Source organism: Portunus trituberculatus, chromosome 38 (genome assembly GCF_017591435.1).
Source record: "Portunus trituberculatus isolate SZX2019 chromosome 38, ASM1759143v1, whole genome shotgun sequence".
NCBI classification, from domain to species: domain Eukaryota; kingdom Metazoa; phylum Arthropoda; class Malacostraca; order Decapoda; family Portunidae; genus Portunus; species Portunus trituberculatus.
The window spans coordinates 24,450,645-24,464,125 of record NC_059292.1 but is presented as its reverse complement, the minus strand read 5'-3'; the positions used below and the strand labels follow the sequence as shown (position 1 = coordinate 24,464,125).

The 13,481-nt window shown below is 36.7% G+C and overlaps 3 protein-coding genes across 3 annotated transcripts in view; 2 read left to right on the top strand and 1 right to left on the bottom strand.

Annotated features, from left to right (window-relative positions):
• LOC123515122 (proteasome subunit alpha type-5-like) overlaps window positions 1-13,057 on the bottom strand; it is a 35,917-nt gene extending 22,860 nt beyond the window's left edge. Inside the window, exon 1 of the mRNA XM_045273564.1 lies at window positions 12,914-13,057. The gene's annotated coding sequence lies outside the window, so the exon portion shown is untranslated. The remainder of the gene's footprint in view (window positions 1-12,913) is intronic.
• Window positions 1,401-2,357, top strand: LOC123514909 (piggyBac transposable element-derived protein 3-like). The gene has a single exon (XM_045273167.1). It carries the CDS (start codon window positions 1,401-1,403, stop codon window positions 2,355-2,357), a length of 957 nt encoding a protein of 318 aa, XP_045129102.1.
• Window positions 2,372-3,073, top strand: LOC123514908 (piggyBac transposable element-derived protein 3-like). Its single transcript, XM_045273166.1, has one exon. It carries the CDS (start codon window positions 2,372-2,374, stop codon window positions 3,071-3,073), a length of 702 nt encoding a protein of 233 aa, XP_045129101.1.
• Window positions 13,058-13,481: the final 424 nt, after the last annotated feature.

Below are 13,481 nucleotides of genomic sequence, written 5' to 3'. Positions count from 1 at the left end.
TGCGGTACTCAGAGAGAATAGCTAGACATACTACTAGTTAAGGATTTATACCAACATGATACTACTGGATAGTAAGGTTAATTAAGGCTGATTAAGGCGAATGGTCTTGATCGTTGACTCGTTGACCTTGAATTGCCTTGCAACCTCAACGATCTTCTTGTCTTGTGCTAATAAGTCCAGCACTTTCCCCTTCTCTTGTAAGGTCATGGCCACCCTCTTGCGACAAGGGTCGTTCACAGAAAACTTGAAGTACGGCATATTATCTTCTCTGAAGCAAGGGAAGAACTCAACGCAGCGAGGGCAGGGTGAGGAATAACGAACGTGGGTGGTGGTGGGAGTGTGCGTGGGTGTGGCGTGCGCATCAATGCTGCACATTAGGAAAGCAGAAACACGTTAAGGGCTAAAATGGCTTTTTTATATTATGCCACATTAGGGAAAACTGCTTTAGGGAAACCCGTGTTAGGGATATATATATATATATATATATATATATATATATATATATATATATATATATATATATATATATATATATATACACACACAGGTAACCCCCGCTTAATGAAGGGGTTACATTCCTAAAAAACCCTTCGTTAAGCGAACCGATTATAACAAGTTTAACCCCTGACTTGAACTTCCATTGAGAGTAAACAAAGCGGGAGTGCATCATAGAACAGCGAAAGGTTTAATGGAAGTAAAAATTACGAAGTTAAACATTTAAGCAGTTTATTATAAAGTACACTAATGTATGTATGTACGTAACTTTATAATGTTGATCTTAACCCATTTACGCCACTCGTTGCGTCAACGCAACGTGAAACAAGCTACAACATGATGTTGAGCTACACCAATAGAACGGCATGTTGTATACTGTAGCTGCTTCCGATGCCAGTAGACACCCAGAACTCCCAGTGGAAGGTTCATATGATGTCACACGTCTCATCATTTGAGGGGAAAAGCAAGTCAAAGAAGCTCCATTTTCTGAAATACAATGTCTTCATCAAAAAGGAGGTGAGTGAGGAAAACTATCATCGGAGATTTGTTCATATCTATTTCATAAGAATCTTCTATGTTTCTTTTCATGACAGAACCCTTTTCAACCATATTTCATTTGATAGTATGCTGATAACAGTTGTCTAAAAACTTTATAAAGAAAAAGTTGCGCTAACGCAACCATCAACACCGGCCTCTTCATTGAAGTAGTTATTTTGTAACGCATTTTCTTTTTTTTTTTTTTGCGCATATAATTGCAGTGAATGAATACATCTGTGTAGCCTAACTTGTTTGTTGAAAGCATACATATCGTCTAAACATTTTACGATATATAAATTCCATTATTATTTTTTTTTTTCAGAAAAATGAATTTGAATGAGATCTTAGACGAGCTAGAGAGACCTACTATGTCTGACGAGAGTGAAATTAGAGATGAAGATGAATCCAGTGGAATGGTAAAACAAACTGAAACACATGACGTTTACATCATGCCTGCAAATGATGGTGCTGTGACGGATGAAGATTCTGGCGAAGAAGAAAGCGTGGATATCTCTAATCTTCCTGGAACACAGCTAACTGCTTTTGCAGTGTTAGATTCCACAGTGTTGCAAGATGATGTAGATGAAAATGCTGAAAGACAAGCATTCCAGGAAAAGAAAATCATAAAACTCAGAAAATGGAAAGCACAGGATCTCCCAGAAAAGACAAATGTTCCATGTTTCCCATATAAACCATCAATTGCTGATATTCCACATAAGCCTAGTGAGACCCTTGAGCTTTTCTTGGATGTATTAGCTATTGATCACCTTGTGAAACAAACTGTAAACTATGCAGTACAGAATGGTAAACATTCATTTGCGCTGACAAGTGATGAAATGAAAACCTTCATAGGAATTTTGTTAGTGTCAGGCTACTGTTGCGTTCCATGTCGCAGACTGTATTGGCAGAGACAACCAGACGTGTACAATGAGCTTATTGCTGACTCCATGCGCCGCGATCGCTTTGATGAGATCATGAAATATTTTCATGCTGCCGACAACACAAAGCTTCCCAAAAATGACAAGTATGGCAAAGTTTCTCCCCTCATGGAAATCCTGAATGGCAACTTTCTCAAGTACAGGGAAGTATTTGGGCCAATAAATATATCCATTGATGAATCAATGATACCTTATTTTGGTCGGTATCCCACAAAACAGTTCATCAGGGGAAAACCTGTACGATGGGGTTATAAAGCATGGGTTGGAGCTGATCCAAATGATTATGTTTTTTATATATCTGTTTACCAAGGCAAAGATGGTGCTAAAGATAAGGCTAAAAGTTATCCCTTTACTTTGATAACTTCTTCACATCCCTCAAACTTGTAGAAAAAATCAAGAGCATGGGTCATGATGCTACTGGCACACTAAGAAAAAACCGAATCGAAAAATGCCCATTTACAAATCCTGCAAAGTTTATGAAATTACCTAAGGGAACTGAAGAACATTTTTGTGATGCTGAATCTGGGATAATTGCAGCACGCTGGCAAGATAATGGCATTGTAACAATTGCATCATCTGAGTATGGAGTATCACCACTAGTGAAGGATGGACGCTATGTTGCTTCTCAGAAGAAACGTATGAATATTTTGATGCCAAATGCCATCCATCAGTATAATTGGAAAATGGGTGGTGTTAATAGGGTAGATCAAAATATTGCTCAGTACAGGCCTTCAATTCGTGGGAAAAAGTGGTACTTTCCAATTGTAACATACTTGTTTACAGTATGTGTAAACAATGCCTGGATTTTTGCAAGAGAAGGAGGTTACAAAGAGGATATGTTGTCATTCATACGTGCTGCTGCTACTGAATGGTTACAGAATCACGGCAAAAAGCCAAATAACCCAGGAAGATCACGATCAGTTCTCAGTGTTGCAGGTGTATCGGCACAAATGCGCTATGATAATGTTAGGCATTACATCGTGAAATTGGATCCTCCAAAACGCTGTCGTTGCAGGTTGTGCAACAGTCAGACTGTATTCATATGCCAGAAATGTAAAGTATACCTGCATCAAAAGTGTTCAGTGCAGTACCATACCATGTAGGCCAGGAGAATCCTGTGAAAATATATCTAAGATAGGTTGTACTATTTCTTTATCATGATTTTTCTTTTTTATTATCTCTAAGGGCTATATTCTCTGGTTTCCTTTAGTTTTATAATAAAGAAATTCAAGGTTTCCTTTTTAGTCAGGAAATTCTAATTATGTATCAAAAGTGAATTTTATATATCATTTTTAAAAATTTTCTTCCATGCTAAAAATTGTATCCTAGCTGGCTCCTTTAGATTTTCATATGAAGAAGAGCAAATTTGTTTCCCATTATGAAAATATGTGTGTATGTATGTATGTTTTTTTTTTCTGATGTTTTTCCTTGTGTGCCGATAGTTGCGTTTACGCAACATGTATTGTGGTCGAAACACCGCTCGTTGCGTTTGCGCAACAACACATTTTCGTCAATAACATGAGAACCATTGTACATATGGAGCAATTTTCATCACATGTTTGCAGTTTAGGTTCACATTATGCATATACCAAAGCTGCAACATCAAATTCTTACTTTCATTTTTTTTTTCGGCTTAAATAGGTTAAATCTATGAAGGGAGGGAGAGTGAAACGGGAAAGACACTAACCGGCAACCTGTGGAATGTAAACAAAGGGCGCATCACTGTATCACATACAAAACTTATGTACCACATTTCCACAAGGCTTTCCATTTTATCCTTTGTAGAGTTACGAGTTCAGATGGTTCTATTAGCTTGCAAGGAACATACGGTCTCACCACCCTTCTTAATAGAGTCTGCTGACTTGAAAATAGTAGAGACAGTAGATGGAATCAAGATGGTGGCGAGCAATGCTATTAGTTTTCTCACCTCTCTCATGTCTGTGAATAATATCCAGCTTCACTTCAAGAGTAAGAGACTTCCTGGTCTTCCTAGCAATGCTAGGTGACATTGCAGGGAGTTTTGGTGGTAAGTTGAGCAAGGGAAGATGAGCTGGTGCTGACACTGCTATTGTTTTGAACAGGGGGAGAGTGATGCGCGTGTTGTCCACGACAGGTGCTGGTGTATTCAAAAGCCTGTTGGCTTGCGTGATACAACGGTGCTTTCAAACTTGGAAAAAATTACCAGGATAAAACTTCGTTAAAGCGAGTTTGGTGTTCGTTAAACGAACAGATGGTAATAAAATAAAACATTCGTTGTAGCGAAATTTCGTTGTGTGAACCTTCGTTAACCAGGGGTTGCCTGTACAGTAATACTCCGCTTAACGAACGTTCGTTTAACAAATTTCCTGTTTAACGTACTATATAAAGTTTGACCAAAAAGTCCGCATAACGTACAACCACATCTGTTTTAGCAAATTTTCTGGGTTTGAATTTGCCGGGTGAGGGACCAAACGCGGTATTTCATTAATAATTCACTGTCACTGGAGATTCAATACTCAAACGCCTAAATAGTCAAACGCAAAAGTTTGACTTAATACTAAGAAAATACCTATTAGTCGAACATCCATTCATGTAGTTGTAAACAAAGGGTCTCTCCCTTCCCGCCTCCCCACGCGCCCCACCGGGCCACAGCAGACAGTTTATCCTTCGCTGTAGTAAGAATAACATTGTCCTGTGCTTTCTTTCTGCAGTTTTTCTTTTCTTTTGCATTTAGAAGCTTACAATGGCACCTAAGAAGCTTGTTAGTGTGAGAATAAGCCTACAAAAAAAAATATAGTGACAACCACTGAAAGAAAAAAGGAGATTATTGAAAGTAGGAAAAATAACTGATCTTGCAGCTGAGTACTGTATGGCTAAATCTACAGTAACCACAATACTGAAGATGAAAACTTATTAAAAGAGTTGTGGCGATTGGTGTGAAAAGGCAATTTAAGCAACCTGTGGCAGTGAAAGAAATGGAAAAATTGTTGATTGGATAAAGCAAAGACAGATGGCTGGTGATTCTTTGTCAGAGGGCATAATTTGTGTGAAGGCTAGGCTGCTGGATCGTGATCTAATTTCACATACTACATTTGACTCCAATGATGATTTTAAAGCAAGTATAGGGTGGTTTGTGAATTTCAAGAAAAGAACTGGAATTCATTCTGTTGTGAGGCACGGCAAGCTCCAAAACCAGAAGTAAAATATCTGCTATACGTCACTGTGTCACCAACTCCCACGATGGATGGTGGGAGCGATAGTGATTTCACAGTGTCTGATTCTACCACCTCTCCCGTGCGCCTTACTTCTACACCTTAGGTCTCTTGCCATTTTGCTGGGAGACAACTTTTGAATGTGAGTTGTATCAGAAGGACTTTGGAATTAACAATTTCTACAATAATAGAGAGCAAAGATAGTTAAGTTCTGGGCTCTGATACGGATATAGGAGGTTCAACCACCAAGAAGGACATTCCACCATCCCCACCACCACCACCAGCAACTATTGTATGTATTTTGAATATGTTTCAGCAAAAAATATACAAATTAGATCACTTAGGCGAACATTTTGATTCAGAGAGAGAGAGAGAGAGAGAGAGAGAGAGAGAGAGAGAGAGAGAGGATAAAAGGGGCCCGTTTTCTATCGCTCTGGCCGAGGCCGCTGGATCAGATCGGATGCAAGGCCACGTACACTGATGATACCACCTCATTCAACCTAAGATATTTTGGTAACCATAGCATCTAAAGATTTAGTTTTTTTGCATTGCAAAGAGGAAGAGTTGCTTGTGGGCAGAACACCATTTGTTCTCACTTGTTTATTGAATTTCCAACTGTAATAAGTATGTGAATACAGGCTATTTTGTGTTTCTCGCCAAGCCTCCCGAGTTAGCACGAGCTAAAAATCCTAACATCCCCGAGTTTAAGGGGTTAATTGTGATGAAACTAGTCTGTTTTGAAAAAAAATACCAAACATGATCTATAGCAAAGGAAAAGAAGTTTGCCAGGACATAAACCCATGAAAGACAGGCTAACCCTGCTTCTGTGTGCCAATGCTAGAGCCAACTGCAAAATGCTTTTTTCTAAACTTGGGTTTGGCAATGGCTGGGATGAATACCAGATTTATAGGTATCAATAGTCGAACTTTTTAATACATGAACGGCCATTTGGAACTAATTAAGTTCAAGTACTGAGTCTCCACTGTATAGACATATATACATGTATATATATATATATATATATATATATATATATATATATATATATATATATATATATATATATATATACAGTGGAGACTCAATACTCGAACTTAATTAGTTTCAAATGGCTGTTCGAGTATTAAAAAGTTTGACTATTGATACCTATATATCAGGTAAGTCATTCCAATCTTAGCAAAACCTCAAGTTTATAAAAATTTCAATGTACTTTTTTTACAATTTTGTTTTGTACAACGTACTGTAAATGAAGGCTGGTGATGGATAACTTAGAAGAGGAGGGGAGAAGAGTGGGGAGGAGGAGGGAGGTCACTGGAGGATGAGTCACCATCCATGGAAACATCTTTTTGTAACTTTTCTCCAGTGTGATTCCTGTGAATCCACTAATGGAGTGCTGCGGCTCACTAACACTTGCACTCTAACCAGATTCCTTATTTTCATCACCAATAAGCCCCTTTGGTGTCATCAAAATTTTCTAAATGAAAAACTACCAACAGAATGCACAAGATTGTTGTTTATCTCAAGACTGCAGTAGGACTAGTGATGTGCACCACCATATGGTATACCGCTATTACGGTAATACTGGTATTACCAGTAATACGACATCAACACGGTATAGTGGTGGCTGCCAGAAGGGAGATGACAGAGCTTTGTGTACAACCAAATTTGCTGCCGTTTGAGTACTGTAGATACTTTCTCTACTAATAAGTCTTTGGTGTTAATGGTGTTAATGAAAAAACTACAGATAGAATGCAGGAGAATGTTATTCAGATGACTGGCAGCACAAGTCACAACTGAAGGAGGGGTAAGGGGGAACGCTAGGGAGCCTTTGTTTACACTGCGTGTGGATATATATATATATATATATATATATATATATATATATATATATATATATATATATATATATATATATATATATATATATATATATATATATATATATATATATATATATATATATATATATATATATATATATATATATATATATATATATATATATATATATATATATATATATATATATATATATATATATATATATATATATATATATATATATATATATATATATATATATATATATATATATATATATATATATATATATATATATATATATATATATATATATATATATATATATATATATATATATATATATATATATATATATATATATATATATATATATATATATATATATATATATATATATATATATATATATATATATATATATATATATATATATATATATATATATATATATATATATATATATATATATATATAGTGGACTGACGTAACTACGAGTTTGACGTAATCGAGACCGATGTAACCCAGGACTTTACTGTGTATATATATATATATATATATATATATATATATATATATATATATACAGTAAAGTCCCAGGTTACATTGGTCTCGAGTTACGTCAAACTCGTAGTTACGTCAGTCCACTATAAGGCAATTTAAGATTAAAAAAAATTGAAAATTTATAAATCGTAAAGTGCGGGATTTATTGTTATTGTTGGTGGTTGCCCGCCACACCACCTGCCTCACGCTTGAATACAATAACACCCTGCTTCAGTTCCACCACACCATCGCCCCTGGCAAGAGTGTTATCCTACTTCTGCATTTACTGACTCAAGTTTTTAGTATCTTGCTCAATGGCACCAAAGAGAAAACTTCTTAGTGACAGCAGTGATGCTAAGAAAAGGAAAACCATTACGCTACAAGAAAAAGAGGACATAACTAAAAGACATGAGAAGGGAGGCAGCAGCTGTGTGTAAGGGAGGGAAGAAGAAAATGGGAAGTCCATTACCATGACAACGGGGAGGTTGACGACCTTGAGGGCTCGCACACCCATCACAACAATAACAACTCCGGAGCCTTCGCCTGGGCCACACGACACTCGCAGCTGACTTGCACTGTCTGCGCCTGTCTGCTGATCCCTATTGCCCTTTCCTATTGCATTTCCTGCCCCGCTGCCCACACTTTTACTCCCACCGCACTGCACTACGCTCCCAGCTGTCCGCCCTGTGGGCGTCACAACTTTCGACCTGCCCACCCTCCTGGCGGCCTCAGGCGTCCACCCCTCTCGGCAACCTACAGTTCTTTGCGTTCGTGGCCCTAATCAACAACAAAAACAAGCTTGTGTTTCATATTCCTACATAGTTGCAAATAATATAACAATATAACCTTTAACTTACCTGAATGACCATAAACAATGATTGGTTGAAAACTCGAGTTACGTACAAAATCGACTTACGTCATGTTTCAGGAACGTAACTCTGACGTAAACCGAGACCTTACTGTATATATATATATATATATATATATATATATATATATATATATATATATATATATATATATACACACACACACACAGGTAACTCAATTTACGTGATAGATGCATACCAAGAGGTATTGCGTATATCAAAATTCGCGTAAAACAAACTTGTAATCCTCATAAGAAACAATAGATAATATGAGGGATGCGGGATGTAGTCCAAAAAAATTTGTACAAAATACTCCATTTATTTGGTTAAATTAACATGTTTTTATTATTAATCATTCTAAATACCAGAAGTGCATTTAAAGTAAAGAGAAAAGCAAGAAATAATAAGAGAAATAAAAAAATAATAAGAGAAAACAACAAAACAAAGAATACGTAAACACAACACACCACTCGCACCACAGTCAGTCACCATCTTCCTCTGAGCTTTTCCACTTCATCAAAAATCCACTTAACAAAAATAACCCCATACTATAAAAGTAAACACTAGTAAAAAAATAAACGCAGGATGCCAATGTCTTCACCCTCACAAGCACTCGCCATCACTGTCCACTCTCTAGCACGCAGTTTGAAATTGGATCTGGTGTTCAGTTTGAAAATGCAGTTGGGCCAAATTGCGTATAAGCAAACCAATCGCACAAATTTAATTAATTATAATATTTTTCTGGTCGCATATTAACAAAAACGCGTAAATCAAACACGCATAAATCGAGTTAGATGTATATATATGTATATATATATATATATATATATATATATATATATATATATATATATATATATATATATATATATATATACACACACACAGGTAACTCTCGATTTATGCGTGTTTAATTTACACGTGTTTGTTATTACGTGACCGAAAAAATATTATAATTAATTTAATTTGCGCGATCAGTTTGCTTCTGCGAGATTTGGCACAACCGCATTTTCAAACTGAGCGCCAGACGCAATTTCAAACTGCACGCCAGAGTGTTCCACAGCTGGCCGATAGGTGGAAGCTCCGCTGCTCCTTCCTCTTCTCGTGCCTCATTTGCAGTCTGCAAGCACTGAGTCCAGACGGAATCTCCTTAATCTGCCTATAATTCACCAAGATGGCCCTTCATCTTCTTCGGCATATTGAATTATTTTTGATAAGTGGATTTTTGATAAAGTGGAAAAGCTCAGAGGAAGATGGTGACTGACTGTGGTGTGAGTGGTGAAGGCAGCGATGCAGTGAGTGTTGTGTTTACGTATTCTTTGTTTTGTTTTCTCTTATTATTTTTTTATTTCTCTTATTTCTTGCTTTTTCCTTTACTTTAAATACACTTCTAGTACAGGCAACCCCCGTTTAAAGAAGGTTCACACAACAAAATTTTGCTACAACAAAGGTTTCATTTTACTACCATTTGCTCGTTTAAAGAACACCATACTCGCTTTAACAAAGTTTTATCCAGGTAATTTTTTCCAAGTTTGAAAGCCCTGCCATATCATGCAAGCCAACAGGCTTTTGAATACACCAGGAGCTGCCAATACTAAGGCCTGCCTCAGAAGAAATCCTGGGACACCTGTAGCATCAAGATCAAGCCTCTCGTGGACAACATGCGCACCACTCACTTCCCCTGTTCAAAACATAACAGCGTCACCAGCAGCTCGTCTTCCCTTGCTCTACATGCCACCAAAACACCCTGCAATGTGGCCTAGCATTCCTAAGAAGACCAGGAAGTCTCTTTCTCTCGAAGTGAAGCTGAATATTATTCAGACACAAGAAAGGCGACAAAACTACAGCATTGCTGGCCACCATCTTGACTCCATCTACTGTCTCAACTATTTTCAAGTCAGCAGACTCTATTAAGAAGGCTCATGAGACAGTATCTTCCTTGCAAGCTAAAAGAACCACCTGAACTCGTGACTCTACAATGGATAAAATGGAAAGCCAATTGTGGAAATGTGGTACATAAATTTTGTATGCAGTACAATGATGCACCCTTTGTTTACATTCCACAGGTTGCCGGTTAGTGTCTTTCCTGTTTCACTCTCCCTCCCTTCATAAATTTAAGATCATCAACATTATAAAGTTACGTACATACATACATTAGAGTACATTATAATGACTTAGATTAAACTGCCTAAATGTTTAACTTCATAATTTTTAGTTTCATTAAACCTTTCACTGTACTATGATGCACTCTCACTTTGTTTACTCTCAATGAAGTTCAAGTCAGGGTTTAAACTTGTTATAATCGGTTCGCTTAACGAAATGTTGTTATGAACGTAACCCCTTCATTAAGCGGGGGTTGCCTGTATTTAGAATGGTAAATAATAAATAAATAATAAATATGGAAGATCAGACAGTCTGGTAATCTTTTTTGTCCACCTGCATTGAACAAATCCCAGGAGCCTGTTTTGGTCCAGAAATCTAAGATTCCATACTGGAGATGCGAAATCCAAAATTGCTCAAACATCAGAGATGAATAGAGTAGACAAAATCCACATGTGAGAAGCTCTGGTTTATTGGGCTGCCATTTAGAAGGTAGATCAGAGTTAGGAGGTCATCTGCCTGTCTAACAAAACAAAGATGGACACATTTACCAGTGGAAAACCTCAACCCCTAAGAAGCAGCAGTAGATGACAGCAAGCCAATATTAGCCTGCATGCCGGTTAGAGATTGCAAAGAGTCAGATGATGAAGCTGGAGAGTGAAAATATAACTTGTAATCGTCGGCAAACATTTAGTAATTGCAATGTAACTGTGAGCAGGTGTGATTTATAAAGATGAGGAATAACAAGAAACCCAGGACTGAACCTTGAGGGACTCCACTTAGTACTGGCTTAGAATAGCTAACATGACCATTTATTGTGACTTTTATTGATTGGCCAAGTAGAAAACTAGTGATCCATTGCAGTAGGTTGTCCGAGATACCAATAGCTTTAAGTTTCTTTATGAGAGTCAGATGATGTACTCAGTCAAAGGCCATGACAAAATCAAATAGGATTAGATCAACCACTTGCCCCTTGATCATACCAGTAAGTTATGTAGTCATAAGTGAGTAGTAGTTGGTCAGTAACAGAACAGTTGGGCCTAAAACCGAATTAAGACTCATCGAATATCATATGATCATCAATGAATCCAAACAAAGATTTACAAATAATGCATTCCATTGTCTTGCAGGGAATGGAAATGGGGTGTTATTTTACTTAAGCATGAACAGCAAGTTGGCTTTCATTACCCTTCTCATCTTAAAGACCTTGTTCTTCTGATCAATTTGAACCCATACGGTACATACCTGTTGCAAATTGTTATTTATTCACTGTTTTCAAGATTAAACTCACTGCTGTGTCAATGGCAGGAGGCGATGCACTACCACGTGCCATGGACAGGCGGGCACTGAGGAATGCCATTTTGGTGTGTACGTTTGTGTTTGTGTATGTTACATTATCTGCGCAAGCGTGATATATTTTGACAGTGATTGGTTCTTTTGTTTCAACATGAAACCAGTAGCCAATAAAAACAATATAATTAATTAAGCCAATCATAGTGTCATATTTCAACGTGTGGCGAGAAAAGCAGTTCAATTAAAAATATATGAATCGGTCTTAGGAAGATATCACCATTTGTTGGTGTAGCATGCATGATTTCCTTGCTATTCACCAAAGTGAGCTGTTCATGTTATTGTAAAAATTTACCAAGCCACTTCTCTCTGTGAGATCTCCAGTGACAAGGAAGGACTGGACCACCAATAAGATAATGACTCCCTATGCATATCTTACCCATTGCAGTTAAGTTGGGTTAGGTTAGGTTAGGTTATACAAGGTTACAGTAAAGTTAGGTTAGGGCATATTAATTGAAATCCAGTAAAAATATACCAGAAAAAAAAAATGCTTCATTTAAAACAGGTCGAAATTTAACATAAGCAAGAGTTGGTTCGTTTTACCACAAAATTGTGTTTCCGTAAGAACGGCGGGGGGTGGGGGGAACCTACAGATTTGTGACGGAAACGAAGTGGATATTCACTCAAAACCGGTCAAAATCTACCAGAAAAAAAAAATAATACTTCATCCCGAAGTGAGCTGTTCATGTTATTGTAAAATTTTTCTGAATGGGGTTTACTCATAGGCCGATAATTCAAAGAATCACTGCGAGAACCTTTCTTATAGATAGGGCAAACAAGAGACATTTTCCAAGAGTGGGGTAGGGAACCCGATGACATAGTAGTGCCAACAATTCATCACAGTAGACTGAAAGACAGATGACGAAGCCTAAAAGTATACTCTACCTGGCAGGCAGCTGGAAAGGAGAGGAAGGCGGCCCACACCAATTTCCCAATCATGATGGAACAGTTGCATGAAGACTACTGTACATTAGAAAAACAACCCATACAGCCTTACAAGCACACCCGGTGTGCTGATATCAGCCTGACTAAGAAGAATAACTCAAGCACGGGGAGACCCTTGTTTTACCTTGGTTGTGGGATGGAGAGAAGCCTGCACCGGTGTGGCGTCAACTTCGGGGATGACTTGTTGTGTGTGGCGGTGATGGCTGCGGTCCTTCACTCTTTTTAACCGGACTTAAATACCAAATGATTCCATATATTTAGAATTTCTTGAGTCCAATGATTCTGAAAAATAATAAGTTAAACATATGAAACGATTTTTTTTTCATTATTTTGTTAACTATAATGGAAATACAAATGTTTTACTTTTAATTACCTTACCTATCTACCTATGTACTATACGTACAGTAATTTTTTTTTTTAACTCGGTGGCGAATCTATGGCGATTTTGAGAGACCTGAAGCCTCCTACTATCTATTCCTATAGTGGAGGATATATATATATATATATATATATATATATATATATATATATATATATATATATATATATATATATATATATATATATATATATATATATATATATATATATATATATATATATATATATATATATATACACACACACACACATATATATATATATATATATATATATATATATATATATATATATATATATATATATATATA